Here is a 26,790-nt window from a genome sequence, read left to right on the forward strand (position 1 = left end):
GGAGCACCCGGGAGCTGCCCCCAGAGTGGCAGGTCTGGATGGGCAGGAGCACCCGGGAGCTGCCCCCAGAGTGGCAGGTCTGGATGGGCAGGAGCACCCGGGAGCTGCCCCCAAAGTGGCAGGTCTGGATGGCCAGGTCTGGAGCACTAGGCACCACGGGGAGCATTCGGCGGGGTGATGCCAGAGTACATTGTAGTGTGATTTTTTTACTTCAAACATTCTCCATTTATTTTAATCACACCTCATAGTTAATTAGAAAATCTTTTAGTGCCAGAAAAGATGAGTACATTAGAGACTTGCAGCCAGCTGACTTGGGCTGCACCTCGTCGGCACTTCCTTCATTCGTTTGCTGAAATGGGCCTCTCTGGGAAAGTCAGAAAGTGACCCCTGTCCCCGCCTGCTCCATCCATACCTTGGACAGAGCTCTAGGCTACCAGAGAAGTTTTTGTTTGGGGTTTCGGTTTTTTCCTCATTTTTCATTCTCCATAATTATAGTGATTGTATGCATAATAATTGTTGTGGGTTGTTTCATACTGATTTATTTTGCCTTTTCCGGTAACAGATCATTTAGGCCATTCAACCCCTTCTGCTGTTATAATGTGATGAATAATTCAATAGCCAAGTATTTTTCTCCTTTCACATGATCTCCTGGGATAAATCCTCAGCAGTGAGGTTACTAGATAAATAAGTTTCAGAACCTTTGTGGCTACTGGCATAAGTGACCAAATTCCTTCTAGAAAATAACAAGCAGTGTTTGAGTGTTTTAGATTCTTTGCCAGCTTTTGTACATTTTAAAAAGCTTTTGTGATTACAAAATTCTAGGTATACTTATTTGAAAGTTAGTACATCAAATAAATTCTAGCTCTAGCTCCTGGAAGCCTATTTATTAGACAGCTTTAGAATGTTCATCCATGTGTAGACTGGGCGTGATGGCACACGCTTGTAATCCCACCACTTGGGAGGCTAAAAATAGGAGGATCACTACAAGTCCAACCTGTGTAGTGAGACCCTGTAGACCCTGTATTAAATACCAAAAAAAAAGGTTGTTCATCCATACAGGTATCACTACATTAATTTTCCCGGGAGGTAAAACGATATTACCCCAAAACAAAGATAAACAGAGACATTATTGTAAAACAGCAAGAATATATGATGTAATTCACCATACCTGTGTAATCCTTATGTATATATGAAGATATATATTATGATATATATTATGTATATATAACATATATAATGATATATTATGATACATATATTATATATATTATGATATATATTATCATGAATATATATTATGATTCAGTTACTAGAAACGTGATTCTCTAGACCAACGATAGACTTCACCTGAATACCAGTGAGTCAAAATGTCACCAAATACTCTTACTCTGTTGTTAAATAACTATTAATTCAACATTTTAAGCACTTCCGCCAGGTCAGCATTACTAATTGTTCTCTGTCCTAAATAGAAAATCGCTCTTCTTAATGCTAAGCTGCCATGACTTTGATTTTTCGTAGGATTAAAATTTTCTGGTCATCTATTAATTACTAGCACAGAAAATGATTTCAAAGCATAAAATGATTCTTAAGTTTCTTTCTTTTTAAAGGAAAGCTATGCTTTGTGAGGAGTAGCAACCCAGCCACGCCTGCGCCGTGAGCTTCGCCTGGCGCTCCTGTCAGGGTGGAATTCCACGCATCTTGCCAGGGTTCCCTGTAGAGCAAGGTGATCAGGGACATCATTCGTGTCCCTGGGGCCTCATTTCCCTTATCTGTAAGTGATGAAGTAGAGGACACCAGATGGCTTCAGGTGTAACAAACTTTATTCAAAGGAAATTTTCCTAGTAAGACCAGATGAAAGAAAAACTGTTCTCAGCACAGACATAAAGGTTATGAAGACCTACATTCCTCTTACCTCATAGACCACTTTGAAAATTAGAGAAAAGTTACCCCCCAAATTCCCTTTTGTGTTGTTTATTCCACATTCAACTAGTTGCCCATTTTGCCCAGTATAAAAAATTGTTTTCCCAGAACACCTCAGGAACCTTCCGGATGTGTGGTTGTCTCATCACTTTAGTCATTTACTTCATTTCATTGTAACCTTTCAGTTGACATTCTCCACAGTGGCTTCAGAAGAGTGGGATTAGGTTGGCAAGTTATAATTTTGAAAAATCATAATCTCAGATTTATACTTTATTTGTTACTTCTCCATGATGAATTCTGTCCTGGAGTAAAAACTATTATGTAAAAAATTATGTGGTTAGCTTGTCGTAAGATAAGCCACTATCGAATACAGTAGATTTGATAAATAAAAGTACATTTTATATAAAATACCATTTTAAGACTTAATTTTCTTATGAAGTAAAGATTAGATGGAATATTCATTACTTTCATTATTTTCCATGCTTTTCATCTTTCCAGTAAAACTTTAAGAGGTCTCTGTTTAGATCTTTAATAAGCACTTAACTTTTGTGGGTGGTCTAAGAGCACAGCCTCAAGCCAGGAAATCTGCCTTAAAAGCCTCCTTCTAATTTCCTAAAAATTTTTGCAAGCCCCTTAACAAGTTAAAGATTGCTTCCTAATATATATTTAGCAATAACAGCATTGAACCACCTGCCAGAAAGAATGTATTTGTGTGATTGGTAAGGGCTAGAATAATATGATTTTTTAATTCTCTATGTACATTTATTTCTCACCCCAAGAATCTATTTCTTGATTGCCACCATACCAGAAATGTGCAGGAAAATAAAGACCTAAAAGGAAAGATAAAGATACTGTGGCTAATCCAGTTATTACTCAACAGCTCTTCCTGTTTAAGAGCCTTCTCCGAGCACTAGGGATTTGTAGGTAGAGGTAAGAAATATGGGTTAAAGACCTAATTTCATAAGAGATGGCAAAAGATTTTGGTGAAAGCAGAAATTAGATAGTGGGTTTCTCTCTCTCGGAAGTTTCAGTAGAGAAGGCTCTTTGTTGCGTTGCTGTTTCTCAGTCCCACAGAGACAGGATTCATGGTGGCTACTGTCTGGGTCTCAGCTGTCCATTTATTCAGCTCAAACAAGTTAGTTTGAATTTCAGTGAAAGCCATACTCTCTGGCAGCTGGCAGAACCTCATTCTGCACGGTCCTCTGTTGGCCCCCCTTGTCCAAGGAGGAGAACGTTGTGCTAGTTGGTTCGCTCGTTAGTTCGTTAGTTAGCTGTTAGCTTACTGTCGCTCATGCCTCAGGTGTGAAGAGGGCACCTTAGCGTCCTTGACTAAGGGAGTTGGATAGTAGTTCTTACCACATGGTTTCATAATCTGACTATGCTCTTCTGTAACTCAAGGACTATCATATAACATAAGTATTAAAATGAATGAGTTATTTATGAAAAACATCCCATCTGTTTTTTTTCCAGCTTGCCCCACCCTGAGGGCAGGGCTGGCGTGGCATGTGGTGCTGAGATCAAATCAGATCCACTGTTACCTGCCTAAGCTTGCCTAGTGGAACCTTTGGATCGCTGAGCTATCTCACCGGCCCCCAAAAACATAGTATCTAAGGCCTGCAGAAACTAACAAGACTTCCAACTATGCATCTTCTTTGACTGAAAATTACTGAGGCCTTGGGGCATAGCTTCCCTTAATTTGAGATGGCAAAAATAAATAAATAGAAAGCAAGCAATACGTTGCTGCCACCCGCGCTTTTCATCTTGCTGGTTGCTCTGGCATTCGTAGGCTACCAGCTGACTTCGGCTGAGTGCTACGACCTCCGGAGCAGCAGAGTGGTTGCTGATCAGAACTGCCACTACTACCCCGAGAACGCCAAGCCCAAGCCGAAGCTTCAGGAGTGCAACTTGGACCCCTGTCCAGCCAGGTCAGTGTGACTTACTGGTTCCTTGTCACAATCTTACATTTAAGTGAGATTTTAAAATTAAAAATAGAATGGCAAGTGTTGCTGAGTGCCCATTCGGGGTCACCTGGCACTCGCTCCATGGCCTTGTGGTCTGCTGCTGTGTGTGGCTCATTGGGCTCTGCTTTTGTAGCGCAGTGGGCACAGCACTCTGCAGAGCCATGTTCTCTTCTGCTTTCTTTTCATTCTGCTTCCCAATTTGTCTCCTCCGTGAGGTACTCTAGGCTAAGGGCTGCTTGACAGCCTTATGTGCTCAGAAGTCTTTCCTTCTTTTTCTCTGTCCCTAATCAGGAGCATGATCAAAGCAGACTATACATCAGGGTCACAGCCGATCGCTTCTGTCTCTGGTCCATACTGATGAATCAGGAGCAGAACCTGCCTTAAAACTGTCCTGTGATTTTTGAGCAAGCTCAGCCTTCGCAGGACATCTTTCCAAGGTCAGGATTTGATGAAAATCTTTTTAATTAGAGGCTTTAAAAAGTTAAACACTTAACACTTTCACACATCATTGTTCGCCTTTGGAAAACCATAATGGACTCTTTACATTATTTGCAGGTTCAAGAATAAACCTGACAGGGGCCAGGCTATAGCTCAGTGGCACAACACGAGCCTGGCGAGCTCGAGGTCCTGAGTTCAATTCCCGAGGCCCCCGCAGAAAGCCTGCCAGTGAAAACCTGGGCACTGCGCAATCACAGAAGCTCAGGCAGGCGTCTTTCCAGGGCGCTCACCGCAGCCCTTGCCGCCCTCCCTACCTCCTGCGTCTCCTTAGTAACCGCTGATTAGCTGCAGCGTATCAGTGAGGGGATAAGAAATTCTTTCCCTACAAATGAATTATGAAAACTAAAAGATAAAAGATCCTTTCTCAAACTTGTTGTGTTTCTAAGGAATATTTCAATGTTACTTATTGAAATCAGAGTGTATTAATTATATATAGATAGAAAGGTCTGAATAATTAAGCCACTACATCGTGGACCACGTAGGTGTAAAGCACTGTGGCGTTATTTTATATGTAACCAGCGCGATTTTGGCTTCTGTTTTCTGCCCTTAAGTTTTAAAGTTCACTCCCCTGTACTCTTTCTGCCTTGTATTCATGAATTCTAAACTTAAATTTCCTTCACATGGTAGGAAATTGCTCTTAGCAAACCTGCAGAAAACATATTTCCTGCCTCAAAAGAAGTGTGCTCGCTGAAGGAACAGAATGAACACATCTTGCATATTAACTTTAAGTGAAGCTCAATGTAGCTTTACATTATACCAGAATGTTATATATTATAAGTTAGATATAAAACTAAACTTTAACACTGCTGAATATCTTTATTTTGGAAAAAGTAAGCATTGGAAATACTTTATTCAATTTAACACTATTTTAAAATATTCTTTTTGTTTTTACATTTTTATCCATACCTATATCAGAAAGATCAGGATGTAAAAAATATGTTTGTCTCAAGTGAGACATTCAGCTGCCCATAGACCTTAAAGCCTCACACTTTTGCCATGAAAGCTTCAGCCTGGAAGATCCTGTCTCACACAACTGCAAATACTGTTATGATTAGGGAAAAAAACTTTAGTGCAAAAAAGTAGCTATGGAAGACAGCTGTGCAACAAAAGCATTTTGCTAACAACTCAAGAAAATATTCAGAATCAGACAAGTTCTCTTTGGTCTCTGAATTTTGCCTGTTCTTCTCTGTGGGGACAGCATTTTTGGCCCATTTCTTGTTCTCAGAAAGAAAAGCTTACATTGAAAGAAGACTGTCTGTCATTAAGCTTTTTCTGTGCCACATGTTTTTAAAACATCTAAGACAGCACGTGTATAAATGTTGGGACAGGTGGCTATTTAAGAAAGAAGAAGAAGAAGAAAAAGTGAGAAAAAGGAAAAATAAAAAATAAGTTGGAGGTAAATGTCAGGAAGCTGCTGTTTAATGAAGAAGTCATTAGACAAAGCTGCACACATTAAGAGTGGCCAGTAAGAGGGGCTGAACGGGAAGCTTCCGTGGAGGCGCTGCCCGGGTGGAGCCTCGGGGCTGCCACGGAGTGGCTGACCCTGCATGTGCCCATGAGCACAGCCTTTCTGAATCCCAGGACAGAATGAGGAAGGTTAGCCCGAGAAAAGTAGAGACAGAGACTCTAAATCAGATCCTCTCCCATCCGACTCGCAGAATCAAGTCCTGGAGCAGCTGTCCTCTGCCTGCCCCTAGAATTGTCCAGTTTCCTACCCAGAATTAAAGACTCTTCTCAGTGCAGAGTCACTGTGCGTGAACTTCAACACAATCACGCATCCAGCTGCTGAGGTACTTATTCGTGCCTTTCCGGTACACTCTGGTGTCTGGGGCCTACTGTAGTCCTGAGACCCCTTCAGATAGCCACGCTTCTTCCTTTCAAGACAGAAAAGCGTCACAAACAACAAAAAAGATGTTGAAGGTTAGGGCTGCAAATCTACTCTCCTGCCTGACCTCATTTTCTCTCCCATACAATGAGGGCCGGAGTTGTGGGCTACACGAAATGACTAATTTCAGACAGCGCCAAAGACATCTGTTGCTCTGTAAGACTGTTCGAGTCACATATTTTAAAGTATTTTTGAATGATTCACAAAAGATATATTTAAACATATTAAACAGAAAATGATTCAAGCTAAGTGAATTGTAAAAAAGACATTTCAACAATTGTAAAACTGTGAACCAGCAAAGTAAATACTTTTTGTCCTCACCAAATTCCCCCACTATTTCTGCTTAATTAAAAAATTGAGCACCCTAAGATTGCAAGGAAAACTGTTGAAACTGTTACCAAGAGTAACTACTTCTTGAGTTAATAAGAATGTTTTTATTTAAAACATATTTAAAACCAAACGAAAGCAAACATAAACTGGATGTGACCACTGGTGGCCCAAGCCCTGATGCCCGCCTTTCGTGTTTAACAAAATACCCTCATTATTTTGAGGGCCTCATTATTTTACTTGATAATATTTTACAATATTTTGCATTATAATAAGTAAACGTTATATATTTGAACCAACTGTCTAAAATTCATTAGTAAACACTGTTCCCGGGTTTGTATCCTATGGTCCCACATCAGCTATAAAAGCATTCAGGGGCCACAGTGCTCCCGGTTCTGCACCTTGCTGCCTGTCCCTGGTCCCTAACTCCTCCCAGCCTCGCCTCAGTCCCTCTCAGTCATTACTTTAGTTTTAGGAAGTTCACAAGCTTCCTGGATACATGAACAACTCTCTTCCGGGAATTGTTTTCAATCCACACAGACCTCAAACAGCCGGCCCGCAGCAGGAAGGCCCCACTCCCTACCATCAGCTCAGGTGGCTGTCCCTCTGTCCTCCTCTTGGCCCTTTCTCTGCTGTCCCTCCATTCTCATCCTTCCTTGCTTCTCCCTCGCTGTCCAGGCCTTCACTCACCAAGCACAGTGGCTGGCTGCCGTGGCTGTAGGTTCATTCTCCCAGGGCTTCTTGCAACTGAAGATATTACTGACATCTTTCAAAATAATTTTTATGGCTTTTTTCTGATTCTAAATGCCAACTTAGAATTGTTGGCAAATTAAAAGACTATAATGAAAGCGATCGAACACACTGAGACCCTAAGGCCCGCAGACGCCTGCTGCCCATGTGCTTCCTGGGCTTCCTCCCCCGGCGCGGCTTGTGGCCTCGACGTGGTCGTCCTCTCTGAGCAGACCCCCGACCCCAGCGAGCTAGCAGGCATGTTGTGTTTCCCTCTTCTCCAAGTAGGCTCAGGCTTCCCGGGACACGCGCCACTTGTCTTTTCGCTGAGGTAGAGATGTAAGCCAGTTGCCCCATTAGGCCAGAAGCTGAACCGAGCTGCCTGTCAGAATTTCATCCCCAAAAGCCTTGTTGTTCTCTGCTTGTGTCATTAATTCAGTCATTTTTATGAAGCAGTAGACTAGTTTCCTACCCAAAAGTGATCTCTAAAAGGAAGTCAACATGTAAGGCTTAGAAGGGAAACAAAGAGAAAATGATGTGTGAGGACCTAATGAATTTTAGCTGAAATAATGTGGCAGCTGAGAGCTGTGACGTCCCTACACCCACCATTCTCTGGTGGTGGTGTGACTTGGCTGTTGCCAGGGCTTTCTATACATTATATAAAGCCAGGTGTAGTGGTGCACACCTGTAATTCCACCACTTGGTAGGCTGAGACAGGAGAATCATTGCAATTTTGAGAACAGCCTGGGCTACAAAGTGAGCTCAAAGCCAGCCTGAACTGCACAGCAAGACCTTGTCTCAAACACACATGTGCACACACACACACACACACACACGTATGCTGTGTGTATGTGTGTATACACAATTTTAATGCTACATATGCTCCTTCCCATGTCACAAAGCATTTGGGATCTATTAAAATACAAAATTCTCCCCTGCACCTACCATCCTTTAAGGGTAGCTTCTGTCTTGCACCATGGGAAGCTTTCTGAAGTTTGTGCAGTGGTCCGTGCCCCTCTCTTGGGTACAAAGCCATCCATGTACACCTATAGCTCAGAAGCAACTGAAAAAAGGCATCCTTTTAGTTCAACAAATAGGCACCTTACATTTTCAGAGCAGATTCAGATGTGAAACATGCAACATTTGGCCTTACACGTCTTAGTCTGAGATGGGTCAGGCCTTAAGGCTGTCAAGCAGAAATTGTGCCAGACCCTGCCTGTGAGAAGATCAGGGAGCACCTTTTCAGATTGGTTTGGCACAGGACTATTAGTTTTCGCTCCAAAGCAGTAATGAATGGACTTGAATTGGCAAAGAGTAGACAAGTGGAAAAAGTTCTCACTCATTGTGTGATCATAACCACAGGCATTAGCAAGCAATCTGTTCCTACCTAAAACTGCATCCAGATTTCCCCTTCCCTGAAGAAATTCAGAGCAATAGTCCTAAGCAAATTCCCAAACTTGTATCCCCCAAGATGATTCAGGCAGAATTTTGTCTGTTGCCCAGCTCCTTTTATTGGAGTAAATTGCCTACATTATCCCTGGCCAAGGTCCAAATTATAAAAAGCAAGTATCAGAATTAAGCCTTAACGCCATGGAAAACCCACTGTACTGGGAGCGGCAGCACACGTGGCGGTCTGGTGGCTGGGAGTGGAAGCTTTGCGAGGAGACAGACCCTGGCTGTCACGTACAAGTTGAGCAGCGCTGCGTATTGCCCCTTCCCACGAAGCCCTGGCTTTTCCCTGTGTGGAGTGAGGTAACAGCAGTGCTTACCTCATGGAGTGGTCCTGGAGAGCAAGTGGTGTGACGTACGAAGGACTCCCAGAGCGCCTGGCGTGTGGTCAGCATTCAGTGGTGTTAGCTGCGCTCGACCTTACGACGAAGACTACAGCCGTGATAATGGATGTTACCACAGAGAAGCGCTTCAGCTCGCCAAGAAGCCAGCTTTCTCATCTGTAAAAGGACAAGGTGGAAGTCTAGGATTTCTGGGAGTCCAGAAATCAGTTCTTTATTTGTTATAGTAACAACAGGAAACAAAATTGTAGGACTATAACAGCTTTAAAATAAATCCCAGCCAAGTGGATGGCACATGTCTGCAATCCCAGCCCGAAGGGGCCTGAGGAAGAAGGGTTGCCGTGAGTTCCTGGCCAATGCAGGCCATGTGAGTTTAAAAACAACAAAAAATCACATTTATCATACTTTTAGAATATCGTAATCATGGGAAATTAAGATAATGGGCAACCCCTGATATCTCAGTTCACAAGTGTTTAATGAACCCCACTTACCTACTTATGAGACACTGCCATTTCATTTATGCCACAGATGTTTCCAAAAAGGAAAATTCAATATAATAATTAAGAAATGGTTGACTTGGCATGGGGAGACAGCTCAGCAGCATAAGCGCCTACCTGGCAGGTGCCAGGCCGAGTTCAAGCCCCAGCACCACCAAAAAAAAAAATAAAATAAAATAAGCTGACTTACTTAACAATTAAGATATATTGAAATGTCATCTTAATCGTGAAGATCATTTGATGAAGAATTTTATTATAGAAGCTAAATAATTTAGAGAAGTAACAGTTTTCTCTATTTTATTCAATATCATTTAAATATATTATTTGGAATAGCTCCTAAGTAAGCCATAACAAAGTCCACCACAACATTTTCTCTCTCCTTATAATTAGATAAGGAGAGCAGACTTCTGGTGCCTTTAGAAGGCATGCCCATGTCTCTCCTAAGCTTTCAGACACACCGCACATCCCCTGAGAGATACCCAGCCGCAAGCCAGTTACTGGAGCAGGTCAGCTCTTCTCTGAAGCCAGACTGTCACTAGTGTGGGGATCACTGCTGTTACATGGTCAGCTCTTCAGAAGGGCCCTATTGGTGTGATTCTTTGGCTAGCTTCGGAATTAGGATGGCGTCACTGTCACCCCACGCTAACCTCGGTCTGCCAGTTTGCAGCCATTTGGCTTTACCCCCTATGTACTTTCTTTCTTCACCTAATGCCTCTAGCCCTGAGCGTGGCCTTCTAAAAAACGAATATAATGTTCCTGCTGAACAGCAACTGTGACAACCAACAAAGAATGCACATAAAATTTAGCGCTGTGTCATGAATGCCACAAATTTAGCTGTCATTACTAAATTGAGACCCACCCTGATAAAATGACCTGCCCAATGTCGCTTCCATTACAGCTTGTGAGAGGCTTTCACCACCATTATCTCAGTTTTACAACCTCTACAGGTGAGTGGGCCAAAGGCTGTCATCCACAGGCTACAGATGCACAGGCGGAAGCTCAGACAGTTTAAGTGACCTGTGCCAAATTGGGGTGGACAAAAAGGAGCCGGGCGTGGCTCCAAGTGTCTCCTGTGCTACGTAAATGCAGGGAGCCGGGCCCAGTGCAGCTGCAAGACTGCCACACCAGCAGGCACCTGCTCTGATGCGGTCCCCAGCAGCCTGCGAGATCTGGTCCCAACACAGTGGAGAGCCCCGCAGCCGCACAGCACTGGGATGCCTTTCAGCGTAAGGTTGGAGTGTTTAAGTTGATCATCTATCCAGATTAAGCAAATGTCTTTCCTGTCAACATAAACACTGGAGTTCATCCAAATCAGACAATACCTGTATCACTCAATACAGGGTAAAAGCCCAAGAAAACATTAGTCTCATTTAAAGGTAATTCCAAAGATATTCATTGACTATCAAGAGTGTTTAACCCCAGAAATGTAGATGGTCGAAAAATTTGCATCATCTGATCCAAAATATTAAAGCTCTTATAATTAGGTTTGTAGCAGAAGGTGACTTTGCCTAAAAGGATGTTCGTAGATCAGGCCCATGCCGCGGGCTCCTCTGGGCCTGGTCCCATCGAAGCCCACAGAAATGAAGCCCCTGTACCAGTCAGCGTGGCAGGGAAAGCTGGGACACGCACGAAAACCTTCTCCTTCGCCGCAGGCCACCCCCATGTGAGTGCAAGGACAGCCTGCCTGTGTCAGAAAGCTGACAGGCGCTGGAAGAGGAGGGACTTTGAGAAAATCACCTTAGTTCAGTGGTGGTGGAACTGCGGGCAGAGCTCTGAGGTCTGCCCTCAGCAAACCAAAACTGGAAAAGTCAGGTAGAGCCCAGTGGCATGCGCCTCAGGGGTCCACTCACACTTCAGTTAGAACTCCTGGCTTCACGCTGTATCTGGAATTTGCCGAGGACCAGAGCTGAAGTCCAAGTGTGAAGCAATCAAGAGTGATTGGAGAATGGAGAGTTCTGACCTGCGCTCCACTCGCCTTCTGGCTCCTTTACTTTAGGGTCTCAGACAGGGTAAACATCATACATCAGGATCATGCAGGAGAGAAGATCTCTCACTTCAAAACAGCTAGGAAACAGAGACAGACAGACAAACACAGAGACAGAGAGCTGAGCAGAGAGTGCTGGGAACACTACTGGCGCCCCAGATGCCCAGAGGACCTGCTCCCTGAGCCAGGTCTTGCTTCTCAGGTTTCCATCATCTTCCATTAGCCTGTCAAGTTGAGAAGCCCTTGGTAGAGCCGTCCACGGTGGGGTTGGAGACCCTGTATCCAGCTGCTCACCCCGAAGCCCCGCCTTGCACCCCTGGGAACCAAGCCTCCCACAGTGAGCAGGGAAATTGCAGGCCAAGCCAAAGCACCTCCATCTCGGGCTCCAGCACCCCGTTCCCTCTGTGTGCCGCAGTCCTCTGTGCTCCATTACTCATGAAACGGCAAAGTCCATCTTGGTTTTGTCAACATTTTATTAGCTCTTTCCTGACCCAGTCTAAAAGGAGTTAGCTTCTACTGCCCTGGAGTTTACTCGAGAAGATGGACCTCCGGTCTCTGCCAAAACTCTTCCTACAAACCATAATTTCACTTTTTCTTTAATTTACTGCTGCCTGTACCAGCTTTTGTGCTCAGCACCATGGCAGAGATGGAGACAGATCAGGGAGAATCTGGGCCCAGCCCTGCCTAAAGAAAGCTGATTGCATGGTTACGGACCAGCACGGTACCTTAAGGACTTACAAGCCAGCAAGGGAAAAGACTGTCACAAAGCATTCAGAGCTGCTTCTGAAGAGCGCAGTGGGAAGACTCAGAGCTACACCAAGCACCACCTTGCTTACCTGTTCAGCCTTCCTGCGCTGCCAGGCGACTCCCTAAGCAAGCCACCGTCTCTCTCCCGAGGACAGGAAAGCCAGCAAGCACAAGAAGTGGCACCGAGTGCTGCCGGCTTGGGAGCTGCCTGCCTTCCTTTCCTCTCTTGCAACCTTGTATTCTGTTGATTCTTCCTTAGTTTCAATTCCGAGTGGGCCACGTAGCACCTGCCCTTGCGTCTGCACACCACTGGCGCGGCATCGCTCTGTGGCTATCTCCCAGTCGCCATGTGCAGGGCACTGTCTTGACCTATGACAGCAGAGGACCAGCATGAGTGTCTCTTGCTGTTACACTAATGAGAGACTTGTACATAGTTAAAACATAGCTAAAATACTAAGAAGAGTTGGTGTTAGTGTTACAGGTGTTCAGAACAGGGATAGATGTTCTAGCTAGATGTTAAAAGAAATAAGTGAGACTGTAGAAAAAGTAGCACTTGAATATGAAATTTCCCTGGGCATTAGAAAGCCCGGGAAGTCTTTTCAGTTGGGAAGTAAATGGTCAGTTTCTGTGACAGTCCTGAGCAGGTCGCTGGGACACGATAGCTCCCACAGAGAGAGACGTCAGGAGAGTGGTAAGAAGGCACGTGCTTGCGGAATACATTTGGGGGACGTCACTGGATCCAAGGTGACTGGAAGAGCTGGGCGCCTGCAGGACGCACAGGAAAGAGAAGCAGCAAAGGCAGCCCCTGCACACAGGGCGGTGGGAGCGTGGCAGGGTCCGAGCAGTGGCTGAGCACACGAGGAGAAGAGGCGCGGAGCACGGGAGCCGGAGAGGGCTTCCCAGGCTCCATTTCCATGACTCGTAATTAGGTGCCTCAGAGTCAGTCCCATTAGGATTTCCCTTACAGAGAGATTTATTGCAATATGTGGCTGCCATGAGGAGGTGGTGTCACCCTGACTTGGACTCGATTTCTTAAAGTTCTCAAGGAGCTTCTTAGAACATTTCCGCACAGACTCACTGTTTAAGTCACATGGCAGTGGGGGTGATGGCCTTGCTCTATCAATTCATGACATAGTTCCAAGTGTTTCTATCTTAGATGTTTTTCTTTTTGAAATTTTTTAAAATATTCTAGTTCCTCTGATTTTTAAAGGTAATTCATTATTTAAAAACTTAGAAGCCAAAAAAGTAAATATATTTAAAAAGCAAGAAAAAATACACATGGGTGTTAGGTATTTTCTCACTGGTGTTAAGTGTTAGATGCTGTCTAAGCTACATGTATGACAGAGTACATATATGTGTGTGACCTGTTTACTTACATGATTGTATAGATGGCATGCACATGTGCACGCTTGCTTAATATCACAAGCTGCAGTGTGCATTCATTGCCATCGTTAGTATTCTCCATTGCCGTTACACATCAGAACTTTTCCATTCCATTAATAATGGTTCAAAAATTTTATTGATATTTGCTTCAGAATATTTTGCTGTATGAGCTTCCTGAAACAGAGAAGCGCTGTCCTGCCCTGCACGATGCACGAAGCGGGCCGTGCGGGGCGCGGGCAGCGTGGGGCTCCTAGGCCGCGTCACTCCAGCGTGGGCGCTGCTCTCCCATCCTCGTCCTCACAAGCAGAGCCCTGACGCGGGAGGCTGGCGCGGCGCGTCAGCGCCAGGATGGAAAGCTCCTGAGTGGCCGGGGCGCTCCGGCAGGGGGCGCGAGCGCCTGCGCCTGCACGCCAGCTCTCCCTTCTGTTTCCCCTTGCGGCCGCTTCTGCACCTCAGCCACTTCCCTCACCGCTTCCCACACACTCAGCCGCATGTCTGCATGCACACACACACACACGCAAAGAAAGCTCCGGCCTACAGGTGGGCCAAGTGCATTCGAGCCCCAAGTTGTGTCTCGTTCTTCATTCTCCGCGATGTGCACTTTGTTAAGAAAAAGAGTGTCCTGGAGTGAGCCAAAGGGAGTGAAGGCAAGGTCGCCTCTCCTCTGTGATGGAGCAGGGCAAGCCCGGCCGGGGCCTGAGCCCAGGAGGGAGAGAGCCAAGCGCACACGTGCTTTAGGAGGACAGACAGAGCCGCATTGTGTCGCTATCTCTCTGTTTTCACAGGTGCCACGCAGCCAGTTCACGAGTCTTCACCATGACCCGTGCCACAGAAACATAAATACAGCTCTAGTTTTGCTGAATCCAGGTTTAAAGCTCCTTTTTCAAACAAAAACATATTTCTAAATCAGTCCAAAGCAAAGCCCAACATCTTGAATTCTATGAGCTCTCTCATTTATTCTCTTTCATTGGTTTAGCTTGTCTCTTTCAACATCTCTGTCTCCATTTTAAATATCATCAGCTGATAAATCACCTGATGTCGATCTACAAAAGTTGGTTTTAATGTTAAAGATGACAAATTGTGGCCATAAATATTTTCAGAATAAAAGGCAGTGCATTGAGGTTTACATTTAGAAATTGATACGGAATGAATAAAGATGCTAAGAGCAAGCAAATACAACTTCAAAGTCAACTGCAGTTACTCCTTAATTGACTACTACAAGATAACAGGGCAGGTCCAAGTTACTGGAACACTTTAGGAAGCTGGCATTCTTTCAAATATGGTTCTTTACAAAGCAAAGTCCCTTAATTACTGGATACAAGCACTATTGCGAGGAGATCGCAGACGCCTGACACAAGGCCAGCGGAGGCCTTCGTCCAGTCCCTTGTCTGTCAGGGGCAGGAATGAGTAGACCACTTACCTCCCAAAGTAGAACGGAGGTTTAATGCAGTATCCATTGCATTTTGTGTTAAAGATCATGGGCGTTTAACAATGCCCAAAGGCAGTACTCAGCTTTATGAACACTGTCAGAGAAGAGGAAAACACACTCACAAAATACACAGACATACACGTAATTGAAAATCCCTTGTGCAATGAAGCGTAAGACATCGAGTCTTACAACAAAGTTAGTTATGTATGATAAACACATTAGTACTCCAGCGATTTTTCTTTCTGGGAATAAACATCTGTCTTCACAATTTCATCTTCTACTTTGGTCAAACAAATTCAGATTCTCTCAAGTATTTCCTCACATTTCAGTCATTTCTCCAGAACCTGCGCAGGCCTTTGTCTTTCCCTCTCACGATCTCTGGCCTGAGTGACCTTTTGCCTTTCTAATCCACAGTATGCCCGGGCTGCGCCTTCTCCCCAGAGGCTTACATTTGCTAACCATAGAGATAAAGCACATTCTGCCATCCCATATCACAAGATAGGTCAAGCTGCAAGTCTTTCTTTAGAAATATATGGTCACTATGATACAGATATATAAATAAATGAGCCCTAAGGACACAGCGTGCAGGCGTTCCTTGGGCGCTCAGAAGTGCTCCCAGGTGTGCAGGTTGGTCCTCTGTCAGCATGAGAGCCATTGGTGTGTGCCTCCCGTGCTGCATCTGGGTTGGGTTCTTGTCACCTCCCACGGTCGCCCCACCCTCTTACCCAGACACAAGGCACAAACCCTCCACATGGCCGGGCCAGGCCTCTGTGAGGACCCAGACTTACTAATTGGAGGCTTTTGTCGAAGTCAGTGGAAAAGATTCATCCTCCAAGGACTTTTACATGATCCATAATGTCATTTACTCTGCGCTCTTTAGCCGTGTAGCATAGAATGTCACTTCTTACTGTTCCTTTAGCCCCTTCTCCGTCCCTAACCCTCACAGGTTTCCCAGGGTACTAGGTAATTCTACTAGATAATTCATCACAATTGCAGCCACCCTTACATAACAATTTACAACATGTAACATGCTTTAGACTAAAAAAACCTTGTCATATCTATGAAAGGTTTTACAACTTTATCTTTAAAGAGAATTTGCTTTTGCGCATAGCTGCCTACTGTATTTGGTAGTTCCCTTCTCTTTCTGTAAGATACCCAAGCAGCTGCTTTCCAGGTAATAGTGAAAATCTGTAGGTCAGCCGAGAGATGAAACCCACTTGCTAGTAACAGGTGGCACTGTGCTGGCAGCTCTGTGGGACAGACTCGTCCTTGCACAGTTCGCTCTGTCACCAGAAGGGCGACAGCAGCTGCAGTCCCTCGGTGAGCACCTGGGACTAACATCAATAATGAGGATGATGGTGGCGGCCTCACAGGATGTGTGAGTTGGGGGATTAAAGAACATTCGCAAGCTTACAGCGTCACATTTAGTGACGGGGTGCCAAGTCCTGCCACCACCCTCCCCAGTGGTGTTCCCTGCTTGGAGCAGAGTTCACTACCGGAAATGGTAGCCTTTCGGAGAACTCACCCCACCTGGAGCATGTGCAAGATGGAGGTGCTGAAGTGTCTTAGTGTTGTTTTTCAGAGATGATTTGTCAATGTTGTTTTGTAATTGTATAAAAGTTTTGTATAATGTAATCATTTAGTGTTTATTTTATTGTATGTACCTTCTACTCAGAGGGTTGGCATTATTGTTCCTAACAGTGACGGATACAAGCAGATCATGCCTTATGACCTCTACCACCCCCTTCCTCGGTACGTAAATCAATCATCCTGATGTTAGAATTAGCAAATCAGTCTTCTGATGCTTTTAGATATATATATAGAGAGAGAGAGAGACATAGACATATGTAGAGAAAGATTTTGTGTTTTTTCTCTAAAAATACGGCGGCGGATGGTGACTGCAGTCCCGCCTGAGCCGCTTCCGAGCACTGCTGGCCTGCTCAGCCCTCAGCTGGTCCTTCCGAACCCTTTTTAAACGAAGGTCATGTTACACTGCAGGCGGCTCAGTCATTCACTCTGGTTAGAAACAGTGCACGGTTCATGTTATGTCTTTCTCTCCCTTTGTCCTCTGCTCTTTCTTCTGCAGTAGAATCCCAGTCATTAAGCCACTGTTGCTAACTATTAGACAAACCCCCCTAACGCCTTACCCAACACCACACACGGGGAGTTCCAGATGTGGTGTTAGTCTGCATAGGGCCTTTCTATGTCCTCTTTTTACTTTGAAGAAATTATAGTTAAGTGCAAACTTTTCTTGTCTTTATTATTCAGAAATTTAATTGAAATAGTTTTTAAATACAGTAATTGGAAAAAAAATATTTAAATTTTATAATCTCATAAGACTGCCTGGCAAGTGTGAGGACCTGAACTGGATTCCTGGTACCAAAACCCCCCAAAAAATTTCATAAGATTTTTCTTATTATAATGTATTCATATGAAAATGACTACCTACTGCCACTTGCTACCTGCCACATTTGAAACAGTTCCACAGATAGCAGAAATTCGAGTTGGGCTTAAATCTACCTTTTCTGTGTTTTCTTTGTTTATTTGGTCTCTGGGGGGCCAGTGCTATTGAGAACCGATGGTTTAAATTAGACTTTAAATAGTTGAAATAATCTACAGCAGTTTGCTCAGTCTGCACTTAACTAAGCCTGGAAGATAATTGTATTCAAAACTGCATAATAAAGCAGTCTGAGAAGTTGTTCTCCGAGCACGACCCTGGAGGCTGTGCGCCCAGCACCTCAGCGATGGCTCTTGCTCCTGCCCCTGCCAGCACTCCCACGCTCACACTGCGCAGACACGCAAGCCAGGCATCGCACACATAGGAGCCCATGCACATCGACGCCCATGTGTCCACACATGGACTGCACATGCTCAAGATTTCTGTGACGCATGTATGCGAGTGCAAGCTGTCACTCAGTGTCCATCTAGTATGTCCAGCAGCTGACCAGAATCGCACTTTTCATCATTCTAACAGTGACCTATAGACAGAGGGGTTTGATTTACACAAGGCGCACTGGTCGCTGCCTCTGTCGCTGAGTGGCAACCTCATCCATCAGCTGCCTGTCACTTTCTTATGATTATTTTGATAAAGACAGTAAGCAGCCTTTGAATGCCCTGATACATGATTTTGCTGATCTGACTCAAACTGCTTTACTCATTCATAATTTAATGAAAGTAACAAATACCAATTTAACTGAACCAAGATCTCCTTTTATTGTAGTTTCTATGTTCCGAGGACACAGCACTTGTTGGAAGGCCATCCATGACAAAGGCTAAGTTGGGTGGCAAGAATGAGCAACATCAAGTTGTTTTCCTGTAGCTCCTAGATTTATCTCAGAGCCTCTATGACTTCTTTTGTTTATATTTTTCTGGCATAACTAATGCTGCCTGTCTTAAGTTAGACGTGATCTTTTATAGAATGGAATTTACCCCAAATGCCTAAAACCCTGTGGTATTGAAATGGTCCCCTTCCTGATGGCTCGTGCCACGTCCTGGGTCTACGGTGCGGCATGTGCGTGCATCACAACAGGAGGGCACAGCTGGCAAGGCAAGCAACTGCACTTCCGCCCTCAGCTTCATTACCACGGTAGCTCTAAGGCTAGGAAGTCGGCTGCACTGAGAAAGCCCTGGCGCCAGAGGTGATCACTACGAATGCACTTGCATTTCATCACATGACTATTTTATAAATTTCTCAACTGAAAACCACCCAATAGTCAAGAAAGAAAGCTTTACTTATTTAAAATATTTAAATAGGATCAAGACCACAATTACAGACATTACACAGTTAATAGAATCTTAGGTTGTTCTTTACTGTTTTCAGTCTCTGACTGAATACGTAATCTGAACTAAGAATATAGTCTGAGGAATGATCTTGATTCATATTAATATATGCCACCTCTCTACATCCTTTTTAATTTTGATAATTTCTTAAACTAAATACATTGTATGTTTAAAACATTGAAACCATAAGGAGTTAAAATGTGTGGTGGTACATAAGTTCATTTAATATTCTCCCAGGACAAGAGCCCAGATCCCAGAGCAAGATTCTTGGATACATCTTCTTTTATTCCAAGTGCTTACCTTGGTCATAGTTTTAAGATCTCACAGCTGATACTGTCTCTCAGCTTCTGTTATAAAGTAACCAAATATGTTTTTCTTTAAACTCTCATATAACTCTTTTATTGTATGAGGATGCACAGCCTAATATTCCACATGTAAAATCATAATTGCATGCTGGAAATATACTATAAGAGTAATATTAGCCTTGCTTGTCTTTTTGTGATTGCTGACTTTGAAAGGGCTGCTTATTTCTGTTTGTGAAATTATACTATACTCAGGTCCAAGTGTTGAAACAGAAATGAATCACTCTTCTTTTAGGAGGGCCAAGTTCAGGGATTTAGGAGCACCAATTAGAAAGTGTGTTCTTTTATGACATCTTAATACACAAAGAGATTAAATGTGCATTAAAAATATAGTCCCACTTCATCATCACATGTGGTAAGAACAGCACCTCTATATCTGGCTGGCTTCCATTGAAGGCCTGCTCTGTCCCCGCACAGGCGCCTCCTGAGACTCACGTGGCCACACATGAGAACTGGTCTTGCCTTATTGGAAGGGAAGCTTTCTGTAGAGCGACTTCATTGTCTCGACACAGATCAAAAAATCTCCTAAAGACCAAGCAGAGAGCCTCAGTTTCCCCATAACGACATTCTCTTATGTGTATCTTGGGGAAAACACATCGGAAAATACTATGCATGGCAACATATGTTGGCTGTTGGCAGTGAAGTGAAGAGCTGTTGCCTAAATGTCTACAGTGCCCAGAAAATGTAGAGGAAAATCTGCTTAACTGGGAAGCACACATTGCTGTGACTCATGCAGCAGAGAAATCAAGTTCACGACATCCATGAAATCCTACTTAGAGAATAATTAGAGTCTCTGTGGGGTGCCCGAGACATAGTTTTGAGCTGAGCTAGTCAAGTATTTTAACTTGGTGAAATTTCCTTTCTCTTTTATTAAGATTCTCTCTCCTAATTCTAAGAGAAATCTTAAAGTTCCTGGCTCCTCCTCATTGACAAGCAGAACGTATATAAGAGTGACAGAGTCAACTCACCCAGTCCCAAAGCTTCAGTTTTTAGAAATTCCACACTCTAGATCGATGGGAGAGAAAATAATTAGACAAAGATAGCTCTCTGCATTTGATCTCAGCTCTGAAGCATCACTGAAATTGTCTTAACTGTTGTCAGAAATATTGTCATTTTCTGTCTTATCTAACGATGACTGTAGGTTCAAAAGCCATAAGCCTTTCAACCAAGACAAGCCTCTTCCCACCTCCCGAAATATTTTACTAGAGGGACTCTAAGCTGCCACTGTCCCAGCAGCAGGAGCACGCGCATCACACTTGCATTAACCCTTCTGCTCCGGGCGGCGCCGCCTGAACACCAAGACTGGGCTGGGGCTATGAAATCTCAAAGCTGCCGGTTGGCAGGAGCTATGGAGAAAGAGCTTTTGCTTACACTGACCTTTTGTGAGCTTCTCCTGCGAAAATCTCTTGAAGTAACGGGATAAAGTCGGAAGTAAAAGTACCTGCACAGTTGCAGGCCCTTAGTGTTAACTAATGATCCGACTTTAGACTTGACAAAGAGACTTACGGGATTGAACGAAAAGTAAGTGAATAAATTTTAATACATCTCTATGTAAATCATGAAGACGGGGGCAAAGACTGAGACTGAACTGCCACCTCTTGTGTCAATGCCAGGCAGCAAAGGTGTCCTTGGGGACAGCTCCCAGCACTGCATTGCTTCCATCTGTGTAGGTAGCGCTTTGGCCAACGCCCAAGCCTCTCGCTGGCTCTTAAGATTTCAGTCAGTAAACATTTTTTGGTTCTCTGAACTGTAGCCTCTGAGAACCTGCTGACCCCAGCAGGCCAGGGAACAGGGTTGGTGTGGCAGGTCATGGAGGATGTGCGACAATGTCTGCCCTGATGACTCCCTTGCTTCTGTAGGTGGGAGGCCACCCCGTGGACCGCGTGCTCCTCCTCGTGTGGGGGGGGCGTCCAGCGCCGGGCGGTTTCCTGCGTGGAGGAGGACGTCCAGGGGCGTGTCTCATCAGTGGAAGAGTGGAAATGCATGTACACCCCTAAGACGCCCATCGTGCAACCCTGCAACATTTTTGACTGCCCTAAATGGCTGGCACAGGAGTGGTCTCCGGTAACTGTGCCCTCTTTCTTTGTTCATTAGGAGAGTCAGTCTGCGGCTCCCTCGGCCGTCAGGGCCGACCAGGTACCAGCGCGGCCCCACCTTCTCCTGGCTTGTTAGCCACCTACCAGCTTAGCCCTGAGTGGGAGTGTCCCAGTCCAGCATGGCAGAAATGGCAGAACATAATTGGTTATATATATATATATATATATATATATATATATCTTCTACTTCAAAGGAACTTCTACTGCACCCCTTTTTCAGATAAACAAGTGCCCTTCTACAATAGCTCAGGCTGAAGGATGAAACTTAATCTGTGAAAGCTACTGTGACAGGAGAGCTCAGAAGACCAGAGTTTGACTGTATTTTTGCTTAGTATCTTCTATCAGTACCCAAAAAAGGGTCCTGGTGGATTAAAATTAAACTAGGTATACTAGCCACTGGGGGAAGGGGATAGAAATGAAAGCTGTAAAATAATAATTATGGGGTGAAGCAGAATAATTAAACCCAAAATAATAGACATTAGGAAACCTGCTGTAGCTAAGATTAAAATGTTATTCTAGGTTTCCTAGTTGCTACAGTAAAGAGACAAATGGCACACGAGATAGGAAGATGTAGAAGGAAACCACTGTCCCTTCTCCACAAGACGCGAAAGGCTCCGTGCTGAGCCTTCCAGCTTTGACGGTGCAGCCCACACCATGCTGCCTTCCCTGATGTGCCAGAGGCGCAGGACCAGTGCAGGCACTGCGCACATCTGGCCACTGAGTCATTTCTATCCATGGTTTGATTTTTATTTCAGTGTAATCAGTTGGATTGGCCATGCTGTGATACAAACTAGCTATGACGCAGCTTAAACTGTGTCATTCTCCTTGCAGGAGCAAGTGCTCCCCATAGGCTTGGACATTGCAGTCACCAGCAAAGTAGCTAAGAAGAGTGCTGGTAACTCAATTTGAGTGCACTTTAGTTTCTTTTTTCGTGTGTGTGTGTGTGTGTGTGTGTGTGTGTGTGTGTGTGCTTGATTTGAGATTTTGCATAGAGGGTGCTTCAGGATTGGTGACAGATTCATCCAAGCCTAAGAGGTTGGAAGTGGCTTAATTTTCAGCTAGCTTCACCTCAAATAGCCAAAGAGAAAAAGGTGCCAAGACTGGTGAGAAGTGCTCCAGACCCACCAGGAGTCCGCAGAGAAGCAGAGAAGCAGGGTCCTTGTGTAAGGGGCCTTAGGTGAGGCGGGAAGGAAGGAGCCTTTTCCTGTGAGTCTCCTCTCTCGCAATCTCTTTCCAGTGCACAGTGACGTGTGGCCAGGGTCTCCGCTACCGCGTGGTCCTCTGCATGGACCACCGAGGGATGCACACGGGAGGCTGCAGCCCCAAGACAAAGCCCCACATCAAGGAGGAGTGCATCGGGCCCACTCCGTGCTACAGACCTAGAGGTAACATGACAGACATGCCTTCAGCCTGCCCTCGGGCGCGGCACAAGTCCTTGCGGACGTCATCCCAAGTATTCGTAGTAGTCACTCTTTGTAACATAGACTCTACTAACTGGACGTGATGCACGTTTTGAACATTTCAAATGGTTTTGATTGCAATTTTTTACTAAGTGCTCCGTAAGGAAAGCTGTGTACAATTACCCCCACGTTAAGAGGTGGTTCGAAGATGATGGTTGAAAAATGTCATGTGCACTTTTTATACTGAAAATGAAAACATAAATATGAGACTAAATTCTAGAAGCATAATTTATAATCAAAATGTGAAGCATATCACAATTTAGTATATATTGGAAATAACTTATGAAAAGAAATTTTAGAAAAGTTCTACTTTATGAGCAAGAATACCAGATTACGGCCAGCCAGATAGCTCAGCGGATTAGAGCCCCTGCTTAGGCAGATGCAGGGACCAGGGTTCGATCTCCTGCCATGCCAGCCCCACTTCCGTGGTGCGCTGAGACAGCGATTCAGACTGGGCATGGTGGCATGCACCTGTAATCCCAGTGCTTGGGAGGCTGAAAACAGGAGGACCACTACGAGTTTGATCTGTGGTAGTGAAACCCTGTAGACCTGTGCTAAATATGTAAAAAATAAAATAAAAATAAAGACTAGCATAGATTACCATGAACAGTGTCCTAAAAGGAAAGCAAAATCTGAAAACATATCAGAAATCCTGATTACTTTTGATAGATAGCCCCCTCTCTTCTCTCTCCCTTCTCTCTCCTCTTTCCTCCCTCCTTCCCTCCCTCCCCCCATTTTCTCTTCTGTAACTGAAGGGAAAGTAGCATCTACCCTAGGGTCATGGGACGCCTAGAGGAGATAGAATGTAATTAGGTGCCTAGCCTGGCCCTTGGCATATGCCAACTTCTCCCCAAGTATTGCCCTTAATTCTTAACTACCATCAGTGTCCTCACCTGTTAGAAGAGGCAACTGTAGGCACATCTGACAGCATCTGGCCCAACCGGAAAGCATGACGTGGCTGCTGGTGGCACCGCCCGAGCCCTCCCGTTGCAAGGCAGAGCTCTTGTGCTGCGCGGGACCCGCCTGGTCGGGGTAGACGGGGCAGCTGCCAGCCGAGGGCGGCACAGCACCATGTTGCTGTCCGGCCAGTGATAGCAGGACTTCGGGCTTTGGCAGTTTTGTATTTGCCACTCACTTAGTTTTCTGACAGCAAACAAGAACGGCACACACAGGGCACATAGTGATGCTCCTAAAGAAAAACAGAGCATTCGTTGTTAGATCAGGCTTTCCCGAGCCCCTGCAGAGAAAGAAGTCTGTGGCTCACTGTCAAGAACAAAAGCTGGATTTTCACGACTACATAGTAAGCCTCTCTAAACATCATTAAAGCACCACGTAATTCTATGGCGTGCGCATATGTGCATGGAGTTCTTTCATCTTTGCAATCATATGTCATAAAACGGTGATAAAGCCGCACGCTCTCATACTAGAAAGGCAAATATGCCCATAAATGGCCCTAATAAACATGTCAAAGTGGGGGCCTGGGCAGTTACTTCTGTAGGGCGAGTGACAGCGTCCCTATTTCTTTTTCTCCTCCACATTTTTCCCTAGGAAAGTCGTTTAAAAGCTCATTCTGAGTTATTTGGCCAAATCTAGATAATGGGCAAAACAAGTCAAGTTAGTGGTTTATAGGCCCCAACTCACATGTGACATTCGAATCGTCAGAGAGCCGCGCTGGTCCTGAGCAAGTGGGATATGGGACACGATTCTGGGCAAATCTCAGAGTGGCAGAGTTTGATTTTAATTATGTGGCATAGAACACACTTAGCCAAAAGGCAAAAATAAATACATGAAAGTCTCAAAACATAATTTATTTTATTTTCTGTTTAAGATGTCTGGAAGATCTTTTGATGATTCTTTACATGCTTATTGTGCTAGTGCTCCTGCAGTTAGGACTTTGTAACGAAAAGGTTTCCTTCACTTGCAGTATCATGGAGGGCCAGACACACAGACACTGGTGTTGCAAACGTCTTTAAAATCTGATTCCACTCTGCTTGATTAAGCCATCCTCAGAGGAGGCAAAATTACAGAACGTTTAATTATAATTACAGAACACCCAATTATGATTGTCAAGATATAACCTCTGGGCTTTGTACAACTGTAAGATCTGTGAGGGCAGCAGAACGCCCCGACAGCCCCAGCCCGGACTAACCTCTTCTCTTTATGGCATGCACCAATCCTCAGAGAAGCTCCCGGTGGAGGCCAAGCTGCCGTGGTACAAGCAAGCACAGGAGCTGGAGGAGGGAGCGGCTGTGTCCGAGGAGCCTTCGTAAGTGCCGGAAGGGGGAAGCTCACGGGTTACAAGAGCAGCCTGCAGCCTCTGGCTTTCGCGGGTTCTAAACTAGGTGCAAGGAGCTTACCAAAGGCCAAGTGAGCCTTTTGCATTCAAAATATTTGTTGAAATTTTAATTATCTTCAAAGGCAATTTCAATTGTTCTCAGATTCAACCTGTTTGAATCTAAGTACTTTTCAATTTCGCCTGAAGTAGGAAAAGGCAGGGAGAACGCTTGCCTTCTCCTCCAGAGCCTGACCCTGCTTTTTCTCTTGGCAAGAGGCCAAAGGTGGGAAAGACTGGGTAGCATCTGACTTAGGAAGTAATTCGGTGTGAAAGTCTGGTTGGCTTTTCATACGCCTGTATCCCAGCCTCGCTCGAGAGCCGCTCAGAAAAGCAAGGTAGGTGGGATCTAGAGGAGAAAGAAGAGCGGCGGCCCGCCGGCTGCCTTGCCGGGACTGGGGAGCCAGCGACCCGGGCTTGCTTCATCTGCGCACGCGCCCGTCGCGTGCATCCTGATCCCAGCCGCGAAGTCTGCAGGGCTGTTAGCCGCAGCTTCACCGCCGCTTCCGGACAGAGAGCAGGGAAGACGGCCAGCATCGCAGAGGCCGGCTGACCAGCGCGTCCTGGTTCTACTAGAGAACACGGAGAAGCGCTCCGGCTTCCTTGTTCGGGCAGCTAAGGAGGTGCAGCGTAGTGGGAAATTCGGTTATGACCAAAGCAATGTCTCTGGTTGGAATTTTTCTGGATCAGCTAATTTACTACATTCTCTATTATCCTGGGCTAGAGCACGCTTCCCCGCCCCCAAGGAGCTCACGGGAGTGGTCCTCGAAGTGAACCCCTAGTTTACATTTCACTAGAGATAACAATGAATGCCTCAATCTGTAAGTCTCTGATTCATCCTGTTTGAGTTCAAACCTTCTGTGGTCTCCACAGCACAAAGTTTGGAATCTTAATCAAAATAGCAAGAGATTCCACAAGCAACCCACGTGCAGATTGGTGCAGTAAGGAAAGGTCTTTTGTAAGTCAGCTGTGTGAGGACCCTCGGTTGCGCCGACGGCGGCACGTGGAGGAGAGGAAACATTCGCTTACGTAAAAGCACAGCTAAGCAAAACATAGATGACTCCGGTGCAACAGAGCCGCTGCAGCAGTGGGCCAGGGCAGGACCCTGGAGGGAGGACGAGGCTAAGTCAGGCTCAGCCTTTGAGGGCTTGTTTGGAAAAGCGTTCTGTCTCTGTCTCTATGTCTGTTTCTCTCTGTGTCTCTGTCCCTCTGTCTCTGTGTCTCTCTATGTATGTCTGTCTCTATTGTCTCTCTGTCTCTGTCTCTGTCTCCCGCCCACTTTCTTTCTCTTTCCCTGTGTCTCCCTCCCTCTCTCCCTGCCTCCCTCTCTCTTCCTCCCTTCCTTCTCTTTCTCTGTCTCTCTCTCTCCCTCCCTCCCTCCCTCTCTGCTTCCCTCCTTCTCCCTCTCCCTCCTTCCCTCTCCCTCCCTCCCTCCTCTCTCCCTTCCTCCTTCCCTCTCTCCCTGCCTCCCTCTCTCCCTGCCTCCCTCTCTTTCCCTCCCTCCGTCCTCTGTCACTCCCTCTCTCCCTCTGTCCCTCTTCCTGTCTCCCTCCCTTCCTCTCTCCCTCTGTCCCTCCGCCTCCCTCTCTCTCCCTCCCTCTGTCTCCCTC

General features: G+C 45.3%; 1 protein-coding gene across 1 annotated transcript in view; it reads left to right on the forward strand.

The window, feature by feature from the left end:
- Adamtsl1 (ADAMTS like 1) overlaps positions 1 to 26,790 on the forward strand; it is a 996,797-nt gene that overhangs the window by 769,678 nt on the left and 200,329 nt on the right. Inside the window, exons 10-14 of the mRNA XM_023715857.1 lie at positions 3,707 to 3,845; positions 16,852 to 16,902; positions 21,152 to 21,356; positions 22,626 to 22,773; positions 25,030 to 25,114. Coding sequence (XP_023571625.1) covers positions 3,707 to 3,845; positions 16,852 to 16,902; positions 21,152 to 21,356; positions 22,626 to 22,773; positions 25,030 to 25,114 — 628 coding nt within the window. The remainder of the gene's footprint in view (positions 1 to 3,706; positions 3,846 to 16,851; positions 16,903 to 21,151; positions 21,357 to 22,625; positions 22,774 to 25,029; positions 25,115 to 26,790) is intronic.

This window comes from Octodon degus, unplaced genomic scaffold (assembly GCF_000260255.1).
Source record: "Octodon degus isolate 3935 unplaced genomic scaffold, OctDeg1.0 scaffold00044, whole genome shotgun sequence".
Classification (NCBI taxonomy): Eukaryota; Metazoa; Chordata; class Mammalia; order Rodentia; family Octodontidae; genus Octodon; species Octodon degus.